The 21,450-nt window shown below is 41.2% G+C and overlaps 1 protein-coding gene across 4 annotated transcripts; it reads right to left on the bottom strand.

Moving 5' to 3' along the window:
• Window positions 1–367: 367 nt before the first annotated feature.
• On the bottom strand, window positions 368–21,065 carry LOC104612194 (F-box protein At3g07870-like). Of its 4 annotated transcripts, none has more exons than XR_737783.3 (3): window positions 19,406–21,064; window positions 4,417–4,503; window positions 368–617 (listed from the first exon to the last, which is right to left on the bottom strand). XR_737783.3 is itself a non-coding variant. In XM_088896457.1 (2 exons), the coding sequence occupies exon 1, from the start codon at window positions 20,514–20,516 to the stop codon at window positions 19,419–19,421; it is 1,098 nt and encodes a 365-aa protein (XP_088752583.1). In that variant the 5' UTR covers window positions 20,517–21,065; the 3' UTR covers window positions 368–617; window positions 19,406–19,418. The 4 variants fall into 4 exon arrangements, 2 of the variants coding, with proteins under 2 accessions (XP_088752583.1, XP_010277838.1); XR_016081259.1 differs by lacking the exon at window positions 368–617 and adding an exon at window positions 682–1,447; XM_088896457.1 differs by lacking the exon at window positions 4,417–4,503 and having other exon boundaries at window positions 19,406–21,065.
• Between the last annotated feature and the right edge of the window lie 385 nt (window positions 21,066–21,450).

The raw sequence follows: 21,450 nt of genomic DNA, 5'->3' as shown, positions 1-21,450 counted from the left end.
TAGGCAATGGGTGTAGCAAAAATAAGTACTCGATTTCCATGGATTGTTGAGAATCACTCGTATTGCAATTTGCAAAGATAACCCTTTTCTACAATTATATAATGATTGACTGCAAAAGAAACATGACCCATTTTGATAGGTGTGCCCCGCGTCCTCTTGTTCTTTGGTCTGCCGAGTCAGAATAGTTACATCGGCTGATAGCTGAATGTTTATCGGATGAGTGACTTAAACTTGAAATGCCTGCTGGGATCCCAAAACAGAGCCTACTACTGTGATTAAGCCCCAATCTTCTCATGAGGATTGAAGGAGATGCATGATTTGTTTTTTGGATGAATAGAATAATCATGTCATTGTCCATTGAAAAAGATGCCACAACTCAAATGATTATGTCATTTCTAAACTTGTTTCTCCTTAAGACAAACATGTCATTAGAGTTAACCATGTGAGATCTGTATAGTACTATAGTTCAACCAGGTGTTAGAAAGGCAGCATGGTTTATGCAAGTTTTATGTGTTTAAACAAGTTGATTGATATAAAGCAGTATGTGAGTACTAGTTTGAAACTTGAAGACTGATCTTTACCCAGATTTGTCTACATGAATGTGTTTCCCTCGGATCCTGCACAAGTATACCATTTCCATCAAAACCCCAGATGAACTCAGTCCCAATGAAACGTATATATTAATGCTGTATATTTCAGTCATGAGCATTCTCCGTTTATATCATGAACCCTGAAACTTATCGTAATATAATAATAATAATAATAACAACATAGTTTATTGAAAAATAAGAGAAAATACAAGGGCAAGAAGTGGCCCAAAGGCCACCACTAGAGCACTGGACCGAATGCAGCAAGAGCCAAAATCACTTGTCTTTACACCGGCAGAAACCAAAGACAAACCACTAAAGCAAATCAAACAATAATAATAATGGGCAATCTATGTTGTACAAACAACGTTTGGAAGTATGCATACTTGGTTAATTTTGGTCATCCATAGTGGACTTGTCAATGCATTTTACCTTCCTAGAAATCAATAGCATTCAGAGTATCAAAATAGACTGAATCCTTTGACAAGAAATTGCAGAATCCACAAATGCAGTTGGTCCTTAGCTTTCAAATCCATTAAATAAACCACAATCACAAATACATGATACATCTGTAGTTTAAAAGAAAAGGAGAAAGAAAACGAATATCTCCAACAACAACAATAATAATAATAATGGGCAATCTATGTTGTACAAACAACGTTTGGGAGTATGCATACTTGGTCAATTTTTGTCATCCATAGTGGACTTGTCAATGCATTTTACCTTCCCAGAAATCAATAGCATTCAGAGTATCAAAATAGACTGAACCCTTCGACAAGAAATTGCAGAATCCACAAATGCAGTTGGTCCTTAGCTTTCAAATCGGTTAAATAAACCACAATCACAAATACATGATACATCTGTAGTTTAAAAGAAAAGAAGGGGAAAGAAAATGGGTATCTCCACAACCACTAATAAGCAGCCAGTTAACACATGCAAATTCAGACAAGTTCTGTATAGTTTCAGTATCACAAGCAAGAGAGTTGAGCAGTCTGAGGTGAAAGATGATTACATGCATTAGACCTTTTATCTTCTTGTTTCTGATTTTTTTTTTTCATTTTTCTTCTTTTTTATAAGAAACAGTAACTTTCATTGATTAGAATAACTTGAGTACAACTGTCATCACCCAAAGAATGGTGGAGAACCCTCAAGAAAGAAACATATAGTAAAATAAGTAAAAAACACTTTCCTGCATAAGATTAAAATATGGTGTGACGCATAAAATAATGTTTTAGTAATTGATGGAAAATTGGGTAAGGATCTTGGTAGAAAGATCTGAGTCTTGTGGTTGTTGGAGTATTTTTTCAAGAAAACCTACAGGATTGAAGAATTATCATTTAATTCATGTAACCAAAATCTCTCTCGCCTGGAAGATGGTCTTTATGGGGCAGGCCTGTGTAATAAATAAAAGTGTTTTTTTAGGAGGGGGGGAGGGGGTAAATAAGTACAAGAAGATACATGAGAAAATGATGCATGAAAAAGAATAACAAATTTTGTAAGGCTACAGAAAAATTCTTGAATTCTGAACAGGTACAGCATCAATTGGATAGGGAGTCAAAGGGTGTGAGTTCAGAAGTTTATGTAGATGAATCCAAGGAGAATGTTGAATCAGGAGAGACATTAAAGACAATGAGGAAGAGGTCGATATGCGAGAGGAAGATGTTGAGGTGATGATTTCTAACTGAGCTAGACAGGTAGACAAGATGATTAGTGGAAAAAGTAAATGAAAAGGAAGATCAAGTAACTAAAACCTTGGAACTTTTTTCTTGAGAGGTGAAGATTTTGCAAATGCCTTCTTGGAGCTCAAGAAAATGGATCAAGCTGTTGTTGATTTTTCATTTATTGAGCCTGATGATGTCGTGGAAGAGTAAATTTCAAACATGCTGGAGTTGGTAGTGTGATTTAGTTTTTGATAAATTGGATACTACTGTGAACTGTTGGCAGTGTGAATTTCTATTTGGGATAATGGGAATGGGGGGGGGAGTTGGTTGATTAGGACGTTGAGGTTTTTTTCTTTCTTTTTTTTTTGCTCTTCTTGTCCCGAATGTTTGAGGATTAGAGAGCCTGTAAGTGAGGGGTGTTTTGTATGCTTTTTATGCTTATTCTCCTTTCAGGTGATTTCTTATCACCTTCCTTGTACCTTCTTCTTTCAACGAAATTTTGTCTTTAGTATAAAAAAAAAATTGTTCTAAGGGGGGCATGCTGGTAGGTTGATACAGGAGAAAACAGTAGTATCTGGAGTTATCCATGAATTCCTTCTATTGGGGATGAAAATGTCATTGGACCAAAACTGAGTCCAAATGCTCCAGAGAAAGTGGAACAATTAATTGGCTCAGACAACAGGAAATGAAACTGGAATGAAAGATAGAAGTTATTGATGAACTTATCCTACCAGCTTTCAGAAAGGAGATCCTCAAGATAAAGCTTTTGAGGTACCCATGACCCATCAATCTTTGTTGGTACCCAGATTCAAAAGGTAATTCAGTCAGATAAGCTTACAACATTGCTGAGGAGGATGGGGAAGATCAAAACTTGAGAAGTTCTATATAATCTACTTTTACTAAGGTGCATTGGAGAACAATCTGGAAGCTACCTATTTCCCCAAACAAAAAAGTTTCCTAGTTTCCTTTGTATACAGATCGACATGATGCATTAACAATGAGATCTAAGTTATTCAGAAGGAAGACGATTAACAATCCTCTTGCCCAATTTATAATTAAGAACCAAAAATCATTTCCCATACACATTGCACATGCAAGTAATGGCAATTATTAAAGGTGTGTTTAGTTTGGAAGTCCTCCTGGACCAGGCAAAACACTTGGGTTAAATCAAGGCTGGATGAGGAGGTCAGAGACAAAAAGATCAAGCTGGACATCCTCATTGTTCCAACTGAAATTGTGAACTGTGTCATATATGGAAATTGGAAAGCTAGAAATGGTATAATCTTTAATCAGAATCTACCTAAACCTCGTAAAATTATCTCTGATTTTTGCAACAACTATCTGGAGGTGAGGAAAATTGTGCAGCCAGAATTGCAAAATCTTGGAAAGACAGCTAGCTTGGTGTCACAAGGTCTTTTTGGGTGCTGCTGTAGTGAACATGGACAGTGGCTTTATGAGATCATGCTAAGGTGAATTTTTTTGCTCATAGTTTGGCCAGCATGTTGCATAATCTCCACAACTGGTCTAGGCATTAGCAACAAGAGATGGAACAGTTCTACTTTGCAACTCCACACTCAGAATATAGTTGTGGAAAGTTAAGGACCTGGTGATGACTCCAATCAAGAGTAGTGAAGATGGACCAAAGTATGTGCTCTTTATTTCTAAAGATATTCTGCATTTATTGAAAAATATTAACTAGTTGTTGGCATTGTTGCATTTTACTGCTAGGCTGGGAAATGCAGCCCATAGTGCTGTATTCGTGGGTTTTCAGATCCAGGGGTCACAGTAGCCACCCCCTCCCCCACCCAGAATATATATATATCCTGCCAACCAGTCAAACCCATGCGCCTTTGTTATGCTTTTTGGTTTGTTTCTGTTTGTATTTGCTATTAATGGATTTCTTTTAGCGTCCCAAGCTATCTGTAAAAATCTTAAAACAAAACATGAACCATCTCACTAGTTTTTGTTGGTAAATCTGATTAAAATACTTAACAAATTAACAAAATTAGCTTCAAGGCCCTAAAGGAAAGAAAGGTATTCAACCACAAGTTTCACAATGTTGCTAAAAAAATATGAACCACCACCACTTTGTCCATGTCAACCTTCATCATGTCTCAATGTAAGTACTCAGCCTAGAGATAGCCTGTAATGCACACAATTACTCTTACCTCCATTGACCCAAATTCTACTGAAACAGTTTGAGTTGCAATACAGTCACCAAAAGCATTCCAAATTACAACTCTAATTCCCCAAGCCTGTTTAGGATAAAAATCAGCATCAGTTGACAGCAGAAATCAAGGGAAAGGTCGGTTATAAACATACGGCTTTCTTTCATGCATATGCAAAAGTTAAGAGGAAAAGTAATAGCATTAATAGAATAAAGGTGCATGAAAACTGGTTGGAAGGCCAAGCTGACATAACTCAGGCCATTAGAAGTTTTTATATGAATCTATATATAGAAAAAAAAAAGATCATTAGCTATTGGAAATATTTCTCTGAAATTGCTGCATAATGAATTAATGGTGAGTGAATGCATTGAAAAAGGAATTTCAGCACAGAAAAGAAAAACGAAGAGGCCTTAAAGTTGATGAATGGCAACAAAGCACCCGGTTAAGATGGATTTAACATGACATTTTATAAGATGCATTAGAATATTGTTAAAAGCTATAGTCCAGAACATGTAATAGTTTTCAGGAGAATCAATACTTGGACAAAGCTACAAATGATATGTTCCTTACATTGGACCCTAAAAAGAATGGTGCAATTGAGTTGAAGGACTTCTGCCTAACTAGTTTGATTTATAGTCCCTACAAGTTAGTAGTGAAAGTGTTAGCTAAAAGACTAGAAAAGGTGGTAGTTTAGGTGGTTGGTCCTACACAGATGCTTATATGGAATGAAGGCAAATCCTATATGGGGTGTAAATTAAAAGTGAATTTGTTCATGCTAGGCTCAAAAGTGGGGTTCTGGGGTTAATTTCCAAAATTGATTTGGAGATGTTGTATTACCATGTGAAATGTGGATTTTTGGAGGAAGTCTTCCAGATTACAAGGTTTGAGAAGTGGAAAGAATGGATATTCTCCTGTATATCAAAAGTTTATTTTTTTTTATCAGCAACGTAAAAATTCTTTTATTAATTTAGGAAGAGAACTTACAACCAAAAGTTTAATTTTCTATATTGGTGAATCATGAATGGATCTTCTTTGGAGTTCTTCCAAGCATTTCATGGTATCAGGCAAGGTGATCCCATTTCACCATCTTGTTTTTTGAGTGGTGGAGGTATTGAGCTATATGTTACACATGAGGGTGAGATTTAGAATGTTAGGATGTTGGTGTCTAAGGAAATGTAAGTTACCCAAATATAGGAAACATGTCTCTAATTAATGAAATCCAACTGGGTATAGGGAGAGAAGTGGTTTGTGGAAGGAGTTGGAGGATATTAGAGGACTTTGGGAGGGCCCGTGCTGCTTAATGTCACTAGATTCATAGAGGAGTCCACCAGTGTGAGAAGAGGAAACAACACATTAATAATTTTGAGTTGAAGGAGGTTCCTCTACTTAATGGCAACTTCACCTGGTCTAATTTACAAGCAAATCCGATCTGCTCAAAGTTGGATAGATTTTTATTCACAACAGATTGGGAGGAACATTGCCTAGGGTAACATCAGATCACTGACTTATCACTTTAATGAAAGAGGAGACTGGCAATAGAGGTCCCACACCGTTCAGATTTGAGAATATGTGGCTGGCTCACACTAGCTTTATTGAGATGGTTAAGACTTGGTGGAATAGAAGTGATTCAAGGGCCAATTGGGAGGGTATGAAATTCCATTGGAAGTTGAAGCAGTTAAAAGCAAAGATTAAAGAATGGAATACCCTTCATTTTGGCAGAATTGAGGAAAGAAAGCAAGAAGTGATTGGTAAAATTGAGGAGTTTATGAAATTCCATTGGAAGTTGAAGCAGTTAAAAGCAAAGATTAAAGAATGGAATACCCTTCATTTTGGCAGAATTGAGGAAAGAAAGCAAGAAGTGATTGGTAAAATTGAGGAGTTGGATGCCAAGGAAAGGGGGGCTCTTTTGAGGAGAGGGATAAGCAAGTGAGATGGGAACTTAGGAAACAACTTGAGGACATTTTGTATAAAGAAGTTAGTTGGAAACAGAAGTTTAGGCACAAGTGGGTGAAAGAGGGAGATAGAAACACCAAATTCTTTTATGCAATGGCCAATGGCAAGAAAAGAAAGAATCTTATTTCCAAACTGGAGGTGGATGGAGTGACACTTACACACCAAGCTAAGATTACTTGGGTCGGAGCATTTTAAGTCAATCTATAGAAGACCATTAAGTCAAAGGATTTGGTTGGAAGGACTAGACTGGCCCAAACTCTCTGAAAATGCTAAGATATGGCTTGAAAGAAGCTTTGAGGTGGAGGAAATAAGAGAAGCAATCTTTGTAATGTACAGATCTAAAGCTCTAGGGCCGGATGGTTTCACAATGGCCTTTTACTAGGATTGTTGGGAGATGCTAAAACCAAATATCCTAAAAGTTTTTCATGAATTTTTTAAAAGGGGGTAATAAATCCAGGGTTAAATTCAACTTTTATCACTTTAGTCCCAAAGAAAGTTGGAGCAAGTCATCCAAGAGATTTTAGACCTATCAGTTTGGTGAATAGATTGTATAAAAACATTGCTAAGGTCTTGTCTCGAAGAATTAAAGAGGTGCTTCCAAGCATAATTTCACAAAACCAAGGGGCTTTTGTGGGAAATAGGCAGATTATGGATCAAATCTTAATTGCTAATGAATGTGTGGAAGATTTAAAGAGAACAAAGAAGAAATAATTGTGTGCAAACTGGACTTGGAGAATGTTTATGATATGGTGGATTGGTCTTTTCTAATGCAAGTGATGGATTACTTTGGGTTTGGGAAGAAACGGTGCAAATGGATCATGGGTTGTATGGAGACATGTCATTAGTTCATTACTCGATTTTGGTAAATGGAGCTGTAGTAGATCGCTTTCAAACCATTAGAGGAATCAGACAAGGGGATCCCCTTTCTCCTTCCCTTTATATCTTGATTACAGATGTGTTAGGGAAGTTAATGGAGAGGGCAGATTCGAGGAACCTAATGAAGGGGTGGAGGGTTGGGCAAGATAAAATACCTATCACTCACCTACAATTTGTTGATGACACAATTTTTCTGTGAAGGGGAGGATATCAGATGGATGAGAAATTTGAAGTTGGTAGTTCAAACCTTTGAGAAAATGTCAAACATGAAGGTGAATTTTGATAAGAGCTGTGTGGTGGGGATTAATATGGAGGAGAGCGCAATGATGGAGAGGGCTGAATTATTGGGGTGTATGGTATCACAATGGCCTTTGTAGTATTTGGGGATGCCCTTAGGGGATAATCCAAGGAAGGATAGCTTTTGGAGCCCAGTAATTGATAGATTCACAATAAGGTTGGCCTTTTGGAAGAAGAACTACCTATCTCTGGGTGGTAGAATCACTTCTATTAAGGCCACATTGTCTAGCTTGCCAGTTTACTATCTTTCTATTTTCAGGATTCTAAATAAAGTAAGCAAAGTGTTGGAAATTTTGATGAGAGATTTCTTGTGGGAACCAAGGGAAGACAGGAAAGTCCATAGGGTGAAGTGGGAAATAGTGTCTACGAGTATGGCTGATGGAGGCTTGGGATTAGGCAACATTTGGAAGAGAAATGAAGCTTTCTAGGAAAAGTGGTTGTGGAAGCTAGCAAGAGAAAGAGACAAATTGTGGGGAAAGGTAATGCTGAGCATTCATGAGCAGGCAGATGGTGGTTGGGACTCTAGGGTCTTGGCAAGGACTACTAGTACCTCTCCTTGGCGATCCATAAATACCATTCTTCCCTCTTTTCTGCAGCACATCAAGTATGATCTTTGTTCTGGAAACTAGGTGAAGTTCTAGGAAAATCTTTGGGTGGGTGATATGCCTTCAGAAGACCAATTCCCTTTTGTTTTCTCTCTCCTAATATAAAGGGAAAACTGTGTCTAACTTCTCGGTCCCTTCTGAGTCCAACTTTGGTTTTGATTGAGATTTGGGTCTAGGGAATAGGGATTCAGAACTTGAAAATGTTTTGGGGTTAATTCAGGTTTTAAAGGGGGTGGTTTTAGATCTTTCAAAACGGGACAGCAGAATTTGGACCTTATCTCCTTTCGGTGTCTTTTCTTGTGCATCTTTCTTTAAGCCTTTGGTGCAACCTGCTAGTTCCATTGCCCAAACTTTTCTAGTAAAAGAAGTATGGGGTAAACCAATCCCTCCAAGGGTTGGAGCTTTTTGTTGGGAATTCTTCTTGGAAAGTTGTAATACCTGTGACTTACTCCAAAGGAAAAGGCCTAATTGGTGCTTGTCCCCAAATTGGTGCATACTGTGTAAGGCTAATGATGAAAGTCCCTACCACTTATTAATCGCTTGCCCGTTTGGTTCTGTTATTTGGGAGTGGTTTATGGCTTTATTTGGTTATAGGTGGATCCGTCCTCCAAGTATACAAGGGTTGTTTGCTACTTCATTCTTCAGGTGGCCAAAAAAGAGGGGGAAATCTTGTGGAGATGCTTAAGAGCTGCCATATGTTGGACTCTATGGGAGGAAAGGAATTTAAGGATATTCTCTGATAAGGAAAGGAAGAAAGAAGATATCATTGAAATTACAACAGTTAGGGTCGTACAATGGGTAAAACCATTGGAGTTGTTTGCTAATATCTCCACAGGGATGCTGCTTAATAGCTGGAAGGAGGTAGCAAATTCTGATCCAACTCTTTCAGCTGTGAGCCCTCAGTGGTCACCACTAATTCCAGGTTTTATAAAATTAAACTTTGATGATAGTAGTGAAGAGAATCCAGGACCATCAGGAGTTGGAGGTGTATTCAGAGATGAAAATGGGAAGGTGGTTGCTATGTACACAAGCCCCATTGGGGTTGGTGTTGAGGGCCCGGGAATAGGATCTCGTCACGGGTCGGTCCACGGGGAAAACCTCCTGTTTTCCCTTGTTCCTTCCTGCTCGTGATGAACCTATCTTGGCACCTTCGGTGATTTGTCCAAGAGATCACCAACTCTCCTAACTCACTCTTGACTGAATAATTTGATATCTCATTCAATAATGGGGTTTCCTTAAATAGGAGATTACAAGAGTCCTAATCAAAGGGAGTCTCCTTGCTGAATAGGGAGACTTCCAGTTTTATCTTGCTAAGAATAAGATAAGCCAATCCTAATCTGATAAGCTACTAACAAGATAAGATAAACTAAGCTAATCCTAATCTGATAAGCTATTAACAAGATAAGATAAGAGATAAGAACAATAAGATAAGAACAAGCAAAATGAGCTAATCTAATCTAGATAAGGCTGCTGTTGCCGAACTGGGTAGGATGAGCATCACTGAATCCTTGCTGCTGCTGGCGGTGGGCCCGGGGCCTGTTGCTACCGGCGGCGATGGTACGTCTTCCCGAGGAAGGCGTCCATAACATTACTCCCCTCCTGGACTACGAGCTTGTCCTCAAGCTCGAAAGCTGGATATGTGGCTTGGAACTCTGCCAATGGGATCCATGTGGCTTCTGTTGGTGGTAGATCACACCATTCCACCAAGACTTCAAGGATTCCACGATTGAAACGAGAGCGGGTGACAGTTTTAGGTTGGGGGACCAGTTTGCCGTCTTTCAAGGGTGGCAAGGAGGGAACTTGGTCCGGGGGAACACCCGTAAATGGTTTCAGCAAGGAGATGTGGAAGACATCATGAATTCGGCTAGCCTCTGGCAATTCCAGCTGGTAGGCCACACTGCCAATCCGTCGCAGAACCTTGTAGGGCCCATAGTACTTAGGGGCCAGCTTCGGGGCAGCCTTGTGGCGCAAGGAGCGCTGCCAGTAGGGCTGGAGCTTCAACCAAACAAATTGTCCTGGATCGAACGACAGTTCCCGGTGGTGCTTATCATAGTGGAGCTTCATGCGGAGCTGGGCCTGTTGTAAGCGAATGCGGACGTCGGCGAGGAGGGCATCGCGGTCTCGTAAGGAGTGATCGATTGCGTCCAAGCGAGTAGATCCGGGCTCGTAGGACAGCAAGCGGGGAGGATCCCTGCCGTAAACGATGCGAAAGGGAGTCATGCCGAGGGAGGAATGGTAGGCTGTGTTGTAGCAGTACTCGGCCCAAGGAAGCCATTCCAACCACCGTCGAGGTTGATCGCCTACGAAACAGCGGAGATACATCTCGATAGTGCGGTTAACCACTTCTGTCTGACCGTCGGTTTGTGGCCGGTAAGCTGATGAGTAGGCTAGGGTGGTGCCGTGTAGTCGAAATAACTCTTTCCAGAAGGCACTAGTGAAGATCGGGTCTCTATCGCTGACGATGGATTCCAGCAACCCATATAAGCGAAAGATATGTGTAAAGAAGGCAAGGGCAACCGAAGTGGCACTGTACGGGTGTGATAGAGGAATGAAGTGCGCGTATTTAGAGAAGCGGTCGACTACCACAAAGAGAACAGATTTGCCCCCTACCTTGGGAAGTCCCTCAATGAAGTCCATGGAGATGTCAGCCCAGTTCTGCGATGGGATGGAAAGGGGCTGAAGGAGGCCTGTCGGGTGTAGGTTTTCCCATTTGTGTTGTTGGCATGTGGAGCAATTCTGGACAAAATCTCAAATAGAAATCTTCATACCTCGCCAATGGAAATCAGTCCGGACGCGGTATAGTGTTTTTTGAATGCCCTCGTGGATGGAGTTATGGATGCTGGTGATGATGGTGGGAATCAACGGGCAGTCTGCTGGAAGATGGACTCGTCCCTTATACAGTACCAACCCGTCATGAAGTGACCAATCGGGGTTGGCCGTGCCGGTCTGGATCTTCTGCAGTAAGAGCAACCATTCCGGGGACTGTGGTGCTGCCTTCTTAATGTCGTCAAACAGAGAGATCCGAGGTTGGGAAATGCTACATAGAACCATCGCGTCTTCTTCTCGCCTAGACAAGGCATCAGCTGCGCGATTAGAGGATCCCGCCTTATATTCCACCCGGAAGTCAAACCCGAGCAGTTTGCTAACCCAATGCTGCTGAGGAGAAGTGGTGAGACGTTGCTCTAATAGGTATTTGAGGCTGTAATGATCAGTTTTGACGATGAACGACCGCCCCCACAAATACGACCTCCAGTGCTAGATGGCTCGGGCAAGGCCGATTAGTTCGTGCTCATAGGCTGGAAGCTTCAAATGCCGGTCAGCCAATCTGCGGCTGAAGAAAGCGATCGGGTGCCCTTGCTGCTGTAGTACGGCCCCGATACCCACTCCGGAAGCATCGCACTCGACTATAAATTCGAGGGCGAAATTAGGTAATTGCAGGACAGGGGTTGAAGACAGTGCATTTCGCAGTGACAGAAAAGCTTCATCAGCTGCGTCGTCCCACCGGAAGGAGTTTCTCTTCAACAGGTTGGTTAACGGGGCTGCCAACACTCCATAGTTCTGTACAAATTTGCGGTAGTAACCCGTTAAACCGAGGAACCCTCGTAAGGCCTTGGCGGATTGAGATTTGGGCCATTCTGTTATAGCCTGAACCTTGGAACTATCAACTGTTACACCCTGCCCATGGATGATGTGGCCGAGGTAAAGAACCTGTCGCTCCCTGAAGGAGCACTTGGACCGTTTCAGGAATAAGCTGTGTTGGCGTAGGAGTACAAAAACGGTCCTCAGCTGGTGGACATGCTCTACCCATGATTTGTTGTAAACGAGGATATCATCAAAGAAAACTAAAACAAATTTGCGCAGATGGGGCTAGAATACCTCGTTCATTAGTGACTGAAATGTAGATGGTGCATTGGAGAGTCCGAACGGCATGACTAAAATTTCGAAGTGGCCATGGTGGGTGCAAAAAGTAGTCTTCTTCAAGTCACCGAGAGCCATGCGAACTTGGAAATATCCGGACCTGAGGTCCAACTTAGAGAAATACTGGGCACCATGCAACTCGTCCAGCAGTTCGTCCACAACGGGAATAAGGAACTTATCTTTGATCGTCCGGTCATTGAGTTCTCTATAGTCAACACAGAACCTCCACGTTCCATCCTGCTTCGCCACCAACAGAACCGGCGAAGAGAAGGGGGAGTGACTTTTGCGTATGATCCCTTGGTTCAGCATCGCTGTACATTGTTTTTCTATCTCATCCTTCTATAAGTGAGGGTAGCGATAAGGCCTGACAACGACTGGTGCTGAACCCGCCACCAAAGGAATACGATGGTCGCAAGCTCGGAAAGGGGGAAGGCCCTTCGGTTCCTGGAACAGATCTGAAAACTCGGCGAGAAGTTTTTCCGTGGTTGCCGGTTCTGTCTGGAGTGCATGAACCTGTGGTGTCTTTTCTTTAACCCTACAACCATGCCATGAAACTTGCTTGCCATTCAGGTGGAAGGTCATGGTGAGTGCGCTGAAGTCCCACAAAATCGGGCCTAGGGTAATTAACCATTTGACCCCAAGAACAATATCGAACCCATCCAATGAGAGTACAAATAAATCAACAAGAATTAGTTCGGAATTGACCTGTACTGGGACGTCCTTACAAATCCCTGGACTGTGAACTTTTTCACCATTTGCGGCGGCTACCTGTAGTCGCGGCCGGAGTTCCATTGGTAGTTTTAACTGCAAGGCTACATGTTCACTTATGAAGTTGTGTGTGCTCCCCGAATCAACGAGAATGCGCACCGGCTGACCTGCGATTTGTGCCTGTAACTGCATGGTCTGAGAGGTTTTAATACCGGTGATCGCATGGAGAGAGATCTTTGGTTCGAATGTGACGGGTTCCCCTTCCTCCTCCTCTTGCTCATCTATGAGAAGGCAAAAAAGCCTCTTGCATCTATGTCCTGCCGAGTAGAGGTCATCACAGTTGAAACATTGACCTCTCGCTCGGCGCTCTGCCATTTCTGCCCTGGTCAAGCGCTTGATGGGAGGAGTGACCATGTTACTGCCTGTACTTGTCACTGCTCTAGAGGTGGTGGTCGTGGGAGGCTTCATTTCCCGGCTAGACGCAGAAGAGGGGGTCGTTGCTGCTGGTCTTGGGGGCACCCACGAGTTCGGTGGACGACCCACATTAAAAATTCTGCGGCTGAGCTGCAGCTTGCACTCAAATGCGCGGGCTAAGTTCATGGCTGTGACCAAATTTGGGGGATTCTGCATCTCGACATCCACTCGCAGGGGTTTTGCTAACCCTGCTGTGAACATATCCACTTGTTGGTCTGGTCGCACGGAGGATGCCCTCGCGAGGAGGGTTTGGAACTGTCGCTGGTATTCAGCAATTGTTCCGGTCTGTTTAAGGTTAACTAGCTCGCCCAATGGGTTGCTGGTCAATGGGGGTCCGAACCGAAGAAGGCAATAGGATTTAAACTGGGGCCAACTGAGCCCGGGTTCTTCTTGCTCTAACCGATAAAACCAAAGTTGTGCTTCTTCTGTTAAATGAAAGGCGGCTAGGCTTACCTTGTCCTGGTCATTTGTCCGTTGATTCCGGAAGAACTGCTCGCAGCGATACAGCCAGCCTAGGGGGTCTCCGTTGCCGTTGTACGATGGGAACTCCAGCCTGCTATACTTGGGGATGATGGCTGTTCCATGGCCGACGGACTGCTGTTCGCCGGAAGACTCTGGTAGATCTGGCCAGCGGTCGTTAGCTGTTGTCCCTCCGTCAGAGTTCCTTTCCCTGCTGGAAAGAAACATCTCCATTAGTCGTCGCAGTTCTTGCACTTCACCTTTGATCTCACGAACTTCGGAGCTGATCTCCACGAGTTGGCGCTCGAGGTCGTGGACCCTGGAAGGTAGCTGCTCCAGATCTCTCATGACGCCTTGCTCTGATACCAAGTTGTTGAGGACCCGGGAATAGAATCTCGTCACGGGTCAGTCCACGGGGAAAACCTCCTGTTTTCCCTTGTTCCTTCCTGCTCGTGATGAACCTATCTTGGCACCTTCGGTGATTTGTCCAAGAGATCACCAACTCTCCTAACTCACTCTTGACTGAATAATTTGATATCTCATTCAATAATGGGGTCTCCTTAAATAGAAGATTACAAGAGTCCTAATCAAAGGGAGTCTCCTTGCTGAATAGGGAGACTTCCAGTTTTATCTTGCTAAGGATAAGATAAGCTAATCCTAATCTGATAAGCTACTAACAAGATAAGATAAGCTAAGCTAATCCTAATCTGATAAGCTAATAACAAGATAAGATAAGAACAATAAGATAAGAACAAGCAAAATGAGCTAATCTAATCTAGATAAGGCTGCTGTTGCCGAACTGGGTAGGATGAGCATCACTGAATCCTTGCTGCTGCTGGCGGTGGGCCCAGGGCCTGTTGCTGCCGGCGGCGATGGTACATCTTCCCGAGGAAGGCGTCCATAACAGTTGGTGAGTCCCTTAGAGCTGAGATGTTTTCTGTTTTGGAAGGGTTAAGAAAGGCAATGAAGCTGAACGTTCAAAAGTTAGTGGTTGAAGGAGACTCAAAGTTGATTGTAAACTGGTTAGGGTAGGATAGTGGTTTATGGAAATTTGCCAATGAAAGGAGGGAGGTTAAGTGGTTATCCAATGGGCTGGAAGTTCAGTATCGTTGGGTGAAGAGAACTGCAAATACATTGGCAAAGCAAGGGGTGGGAAGGGAGCAAATGTTTTGGCTATTTTGTAATTTCCTTCTTGTTCTCTTGGGGAGAGAAGTCATTTTACCTCTTCCCAGAGTGCTGTATGCAATCCATTCTTTTCTTAATATATGAGTTTTTGTTATTGATCCAAAAATAAATCCATTGTTATTTATCAAAAAAAAATATAGGAAACATGTCAGAAATGTCATATGGAGATATTAAAAAATATAGACATGGTGGAAATATTGTGAAATATGCAGAACTATATAATAATATTTTATAAAACGACAAAAGAAACATAGATGCACCCTTTTAGATTATTATCTTGTTCAAAACCATCAAACAAAGCCAAGAAACTGTAGTTAATAGACATCATAAGACACTGTGAAGTTCTGCAGAATTCAAGGGTTAAAAATACATAATAGATCAAGTTCAAGAAAAATTTGAACTCATAGAAAGGGCAAATGATTCTAATAGATCAAGTAATAATCTACTACAAACTAAACAGACAAAAACTAATTTAAAATCACATCCAAAAAGAATTTTGAGATGGCTCAAAGTGACCATCCTCTTCATTAAGCACTAACCAGGCAAAAATACTACTACGTGGGTAAGAGAATGACGATTGGTAATGTGTCAATCAGAGTACCCTTGGTAGTTTTCACTAGAAAATGTGTCAATCATAGTAATATTTCAAACGGGTACCCATGGAAATAGAAATATGCTGCAGAAGTATTAGGAAATATGTCAACATTTTAAACTATGCATAAGAGTGCAATTAGGATTTACTGAAGGCTTCCGATTGGGGGAGAATGGTCCTATAATTTCTCTTTACAATATGTTGATGACAAGCTAACTTTTATCAATGTTTTGGTGGACCAAGCACTCAATTTGTGGGCTATTGGAAAAAAAAATGAAGCCATGTCCAATCTTAAGTTCAATTTGGGTAAGGCCATGATGATTGGTAATGGCAAGTTGGCTACATAAATGGGGACCTTCTTGAACATTGTGCTGGTGTTTTCAGATGTCAAGACTGTCAAGTTAGGTATTTGCCCTTTTTTTATAAATGAGAGTAATTTTATTGAAATAAATATCAGAAATACAAACAGCCTAGGAAGAGGCACGAGATGTTACCTCCCCCAAGGACTGAATCATAAACACTAAACATGCCCAAACCTTAGATACAAATTACAAAGTAGCCCAAAACAGATCACCCCTTGACACCCCTTGCTTGGCCAGAGAATTGGCCATTACATTTGCTGATCTGCTAACCCACTGGAACCTAACAGCCATATTTCTTGTCATCCATTTAACTTTCTTTAACAGATCCCTGTAGCCCCAACAAACTGTGTCTGGGCTATTCAGCCAGCCCACTACTACCTAGGAATCTCCTTCTACTAACAAATTGTTCACTCCTAATTGACTAGCCATTTGTATACCTTGTACCGCTGCTAGTAGCTCTGCCCTTACAGAATCACCTTCACCCACTGGTCCTGAGAAAAGAGACAACATATTGCTGTCTTTATCTCTCAGAATTCCTCCAATTCCGGATGGACCTGGGTTACCTTGGCAGCTGCCATCAAAGTTCGATTAGGTGTTTGCCTTTACACATCTTGGAAATCCAATTGGAGCAAAAGATTTGGCTTTACCTACTTAATCATTGGGAGGAAGAACCACTCTTATCAAGAGTATTTTGGTCAGTCTTCCAGGGTAATTTTTTATCAATTGTGAATGTTCCAACTTCCAACAATAATAACAGACAAGATGAAAAAGGACTCAAAAGAGATTTCTTGTGGGGTGGAGGGAGAAATGGAAAGAGGCTGCATTACATGCCCTCATTATAATTGGGTTGGGATGAGTTTGATTTTTGATTATACATGCATATATATAGGAATATTACACAGATACCCCCAGTCTAATGCCTTGTTTATCAGCAATACGGAAAACCATTCATTCATTAAGATCTTAAAATGAAAGGATTACAACAAGTTGTGAGAAACTAGCATAACCCATTACAAAACAAACCACCCAACACTGTATTACAACTGTGCCCAGTACACATGTTGTCTTTGAACCCCTTGCTTAGCCAAGCCATCTGACAAGCTGTTAACAGATGGTCATTTGAAGCACCTGAATTCATTTCTAAGATGCCAAATCACCACCTCATCTTTTTTTCAATCACCCCACCACTAGCTTTGAATCACCTTCAATGATCAAACTACCAATTCCCTACTCTTTAGCTTTTTCAACCTTAAAGACTGTTGCTAAAAATTCTGCCCTTACTGAATCACCTTGCTCAATTGGGTCTGAATACAAGGCACATTTAATACCAGCCTCATCCTTAATCACCCCTCCAATTCCTGAGGGACCAAGATTGCCCACAAAAATCAAATTTCAGTTTCTTCCAACCAGCCACTGGGGGTGACCAAACCTCTAGGATCTTTTGTTTCCTAGAGAAAAAGCCAACTATTGCCCCCCAACTCCTGAAGAAGTTCTCCACCTTAAAGTCTGAAAACAGTTTCGAGGTCTTTACCCATGTGCAACTCTTAGAGTTATGAATTCTATCACAGTCTAATACCTATTTTTCTCATGATATGCTTGTAATATTTTTTTTTTATAAGTAAAGAGTCGTATTCCATTAATTCAAAGATCGGTTACATGAAAATCCCCTTAGAGAGGCACGAGGTGCTGCCTCCATACAGAAAACACAAAAGCTACATCAAAAAGTGCATGACTGTTAAAAAGACACAAATTACAGTTGCACCCAAAACAATGTTTCCTTGTTTGTCCCTTGTTTTGCCAAGACATCAGCAAATGCATTAGCTGATCTCCCAACCCACTGTACTGTTACAGACATATTCCTTGTCAGCCATTTGAAGCTGCTCCACACCCATTTCTTTTGCAAGAATTATTCCTTGTATTGCAGCTAACAGCTCTGCCTGAATAGAGTTCCCAACACCTAAAGGACTAGAGTATAGTAAGACAGCCTCTCCAGCCTCATTCCTCAGTACACCTCCCAAAGCAGAGGGACCCGGGTTGCCCTGGCTACTTCCAGCAAAATTCAGCTTCAAAGAACCGTGAGGAGGGGGGGCCCAGCTTGTCATTACCTTTATCTTTGAGGAGCAACAACTTGCTACTGATAACCAATCCCTCCAACAGTCAGTAAAGGAGAAATGATCAAACAAATCTAGTCTTTAACCAATGTATTGCCCTATACAAAATGCAGCCCTTCAAGGCCTGACTGCTTCTCCCCTTTTCCTGGAAAATCCTGGCATTCCTTTCTTCCCAAATTTTCCATAACAAGGCTGCTCGTGCACACCTCCACATCTTCCTTCCTCTTTTATGGGGCCAATAGGACATAGAAGGGTTAAAAGATTGTAGTTACTTCTGTTGGCATATCCCATCTACACCCAAACAATGATAGAAGCCAAGGAAGTAACTGTTGTATAGGTTATGTGTATCTGTCCAAAGTTGTATAGGTTGTGTATCTGTCCAAAGATGTGAAGGCAATCTAGGGTTGTGTGTTAAGCCATTCATCTTCTCAAAATACACCCTACTTTCATCTCCCACCAAAAACTTCATAACCCTTTGGACAGATATACATAACTTATACAACTTCATTCAGTCCTTTTTATTCAAAAAGCACCGCTTAGCACAGAACCCTAGACTACCTTCACATCTCTTTCCTTCTAACTGAAGATTCTAGAATTTCTCTCCACCCAAACCATGCAAACGAGAGTAGACCTAGAACATTTCCACAAGATTCTACCCGTTCTCTTTGGCCACATGACGAAGGTCACAAGATCAAATACGCCACTAATCACAAAAGTATATTCCACCTGCATGGCTGCATCCAAACAGAATAAAAACCTTTCTCAAATGCCTACAACAAAAGGGCAAGAGATTAGAAGGTCATAACAACTCTCACCACTATCTTTGCATGGAAAACACCTATTAGGGGATATGCAAAGGAAGGTTCTTCTTTTTTGAAGATTGTCCACAGTATTTAACCTCCAAAGAAAAACTTCCCAACAGAGAGAACCAATCTTTTAAAATTAATCCTTCTGTATTTCTTATGTATTTTTTCCAAAACTTTGTACCTTGCTTCATTTGGGTGCACACCTGACCTGACCTTATATATTGGACCTTGGGCACTAGAAGGCCTTTGCACTTTCCCATGCCTCTCACTTTTAAACACTAGATGCAACTCTCTTATCTCCTAGTTTTGGTTTTGTTATTTTTAATTAAATTATAATGAAAATGTTTGGCCATTTTTTTCTCGGATAATCATAAGATGAACCAAACATATGCTACTTATTTTAAAGAACAAGATAATGTTAAATCTCAGACTAATGTCTAGCATGAATCGCATACTTAACTACGATAAGGTTCGAAAAGTATTCCAAGTTCCAACCATCATAAACTCAAGCATCTACTTGCAGAATAAAACAAAAGCTTAGGGTTGTATAGGAAGTTCAAAACTTCAAATGCAAGAACATATAGAATGAAAATTAAAAACAGAATGCAATAATACCAAGACATGAAGAGTCTAAGAAAGATACCTCAAAAGGGGCTCTAAAATATTTTGCAAGAAACAAGGCTATTTACATGCGGTAGAAGTTTTGCAAACCGGAGCTTCCAAATCCTCTTCACTATCTTCAATTCAACATCAGCTGCATAGAAGGATATGGTGTCTGTAAAGACTATTATTTTGCCATCTTTCAAGCTTCCAACCGGATAAATCACGCTAAGGCTTCTCTTACGGGCAAACTTTACACCTTCAAGAACAACAGTGTGCTGTTTAACCCAACCACCCCCACAGAAATCCTTCAAAACCCATATGTCAAACTGCGCCGTGGAGTCAACTCGAGTCGCAAATGCTAAAAATCCCCCACATTCCAACAGTCTATCTTGCCTTCCACATACAGGGAGTGGTGTCCTGTGAAAAGTTTCATCAGCTGTATCTATGGAACACATGTAATCCTTGTCCTCTTCCAAAGAATTCGTCAAGTAATGCAGGAAGCCTTTAGTAGAAATATGCTCATTAGTGCGTGGGTAAAATTCCTCAAGCACAGTAACATGTCTCCATGTAGCAGAACCTAGGGTGAGTATTTCACACATGCGGAAATCCTTGTTCATATGAAAGATTAAGACTTTATAATCTCTTGTGACGGGATGAAATGTGAATCCATACCGAAATGAGTATGAAGAATTAGACAATCTATCGTTAGCAGGGATCTTTACACATTCTTTGGTGATGGGGTTACCGACGAATAAATCTCCACTCTGGTGGTGGATGTCGTCCAACAAGATTAAGCCATTGCAACTGGCACAAATTCGAAATCGATATGGGAGGTCAATACTCAAATCCCGAACCCTGAACTTCTCTCCCTTCTTCTCCAGACAAGCGGTGCTCAATATGTACCACTCCTTAGTGGGATCACGGTATTGACCAAGTAAAGCAGATTCAGAACGGGAGAGATGTTGATCGATGAAGGAGGGTTCCGATATCAGCTTAGTCCAGAGCTTGCATACTGGCCGTAAGCCATAAAGCACATGGGCTGGGATGTTAACGAGGATTAGGAAAATGATTTCCTCCGGCACGTTTTCGAAATCCACCTTCCGATTCTTCTTCCTTCTACTTCTCTTTCCATCGTTTCTAGTTTCAGACATCCCTGCTCCCACTGCCTTCCTTGCTCAAACCTTTTTTCAGGCAGGCGTCGCTCCAGCTTTTTTTTTTCACTGTTTGTCTTTTGACTCCGGGCTTGACTCTGAATGCTCTTTCTTGCGCTGGAAGCAAGAAGCCACCTTCCTTTTTGGTGAGAGGACGAGCCGCTCTTACGCCATTAGATTGGAATATATATTTAACTGCAATGAACAATGGCCTACCCTGTAGTTATTGATCTTTTTCCGCCCTTTTCTTCTGCTCTGCTGCGGCCTGCGAGTGACGAGTGACGACGGTTCTGCTTTCTCACACTGTTTAATCGTTGGAGTGGAGACGGAGCAGGCTGGACGTGAGACCGACTGGCCAGAAGCCATTCTACGGAGAGCTTAAAGTTCCGCGGTGGTGAGGCCCCCACAGACCAAGATCCCATTGGAAAGGCTGCAATCTCGCGGGATGATTCCCCCGCTTCCGCCACTCCAGGAGTTATGTGTCGTGGAGGGACCTTCCAAATGGGTAGCGTTCGGTTCGGTTCAATCAATCATTCTCTTTTAATGGGAATTAATGGGAATTGGAAACTGGAGAGAAGGATATGATTTTATAAACGGATTAGAGGTTTCTTGAATTCGTATCTATATACTAAAGCAAAACAAGGAATTTTATCTTTTTTTTTATTTTTTTAATTTTTAATTTTATTTTATTCCATATCATTTTTACAAATAACTAATAGATAAATACACCACTATTATCTCTTAAATTATCTCTAATTTCTATTTATCTTCTCCCCCACTTATCATCTATATATATTTAAATAAGTTTTGAATTAAAAAATTTAAACATTTGAATAAAATTATGTAATAACTTTAAAATATTTATTAAAAACACAAAAATAACTATAATAGATTTAATAATATTTAGATTGTTAATAATTTTATATTTTTACAA

This window comes from Nelumbo nucifera, chromosome 1 (genome assembly GCF_055504915.1).
Source record: "Nelumbo nucifera cultivar China Antique chromosome 1, China Antique-T2T, whole genome shotgun sequence".
Taxonomy (NCBI): domain Eukaryota; kingdom Viridiplantae; phylum Streptophyta; class Magnoliopsida; order Proteales; family Nelumbonaceae; genus Nelumbo; species Nelumbo nucifera.
Note: the sequence above shows the minus strand (reverse complement) of the source record. Positions and strands in the feature narration are given on the sequence as shown.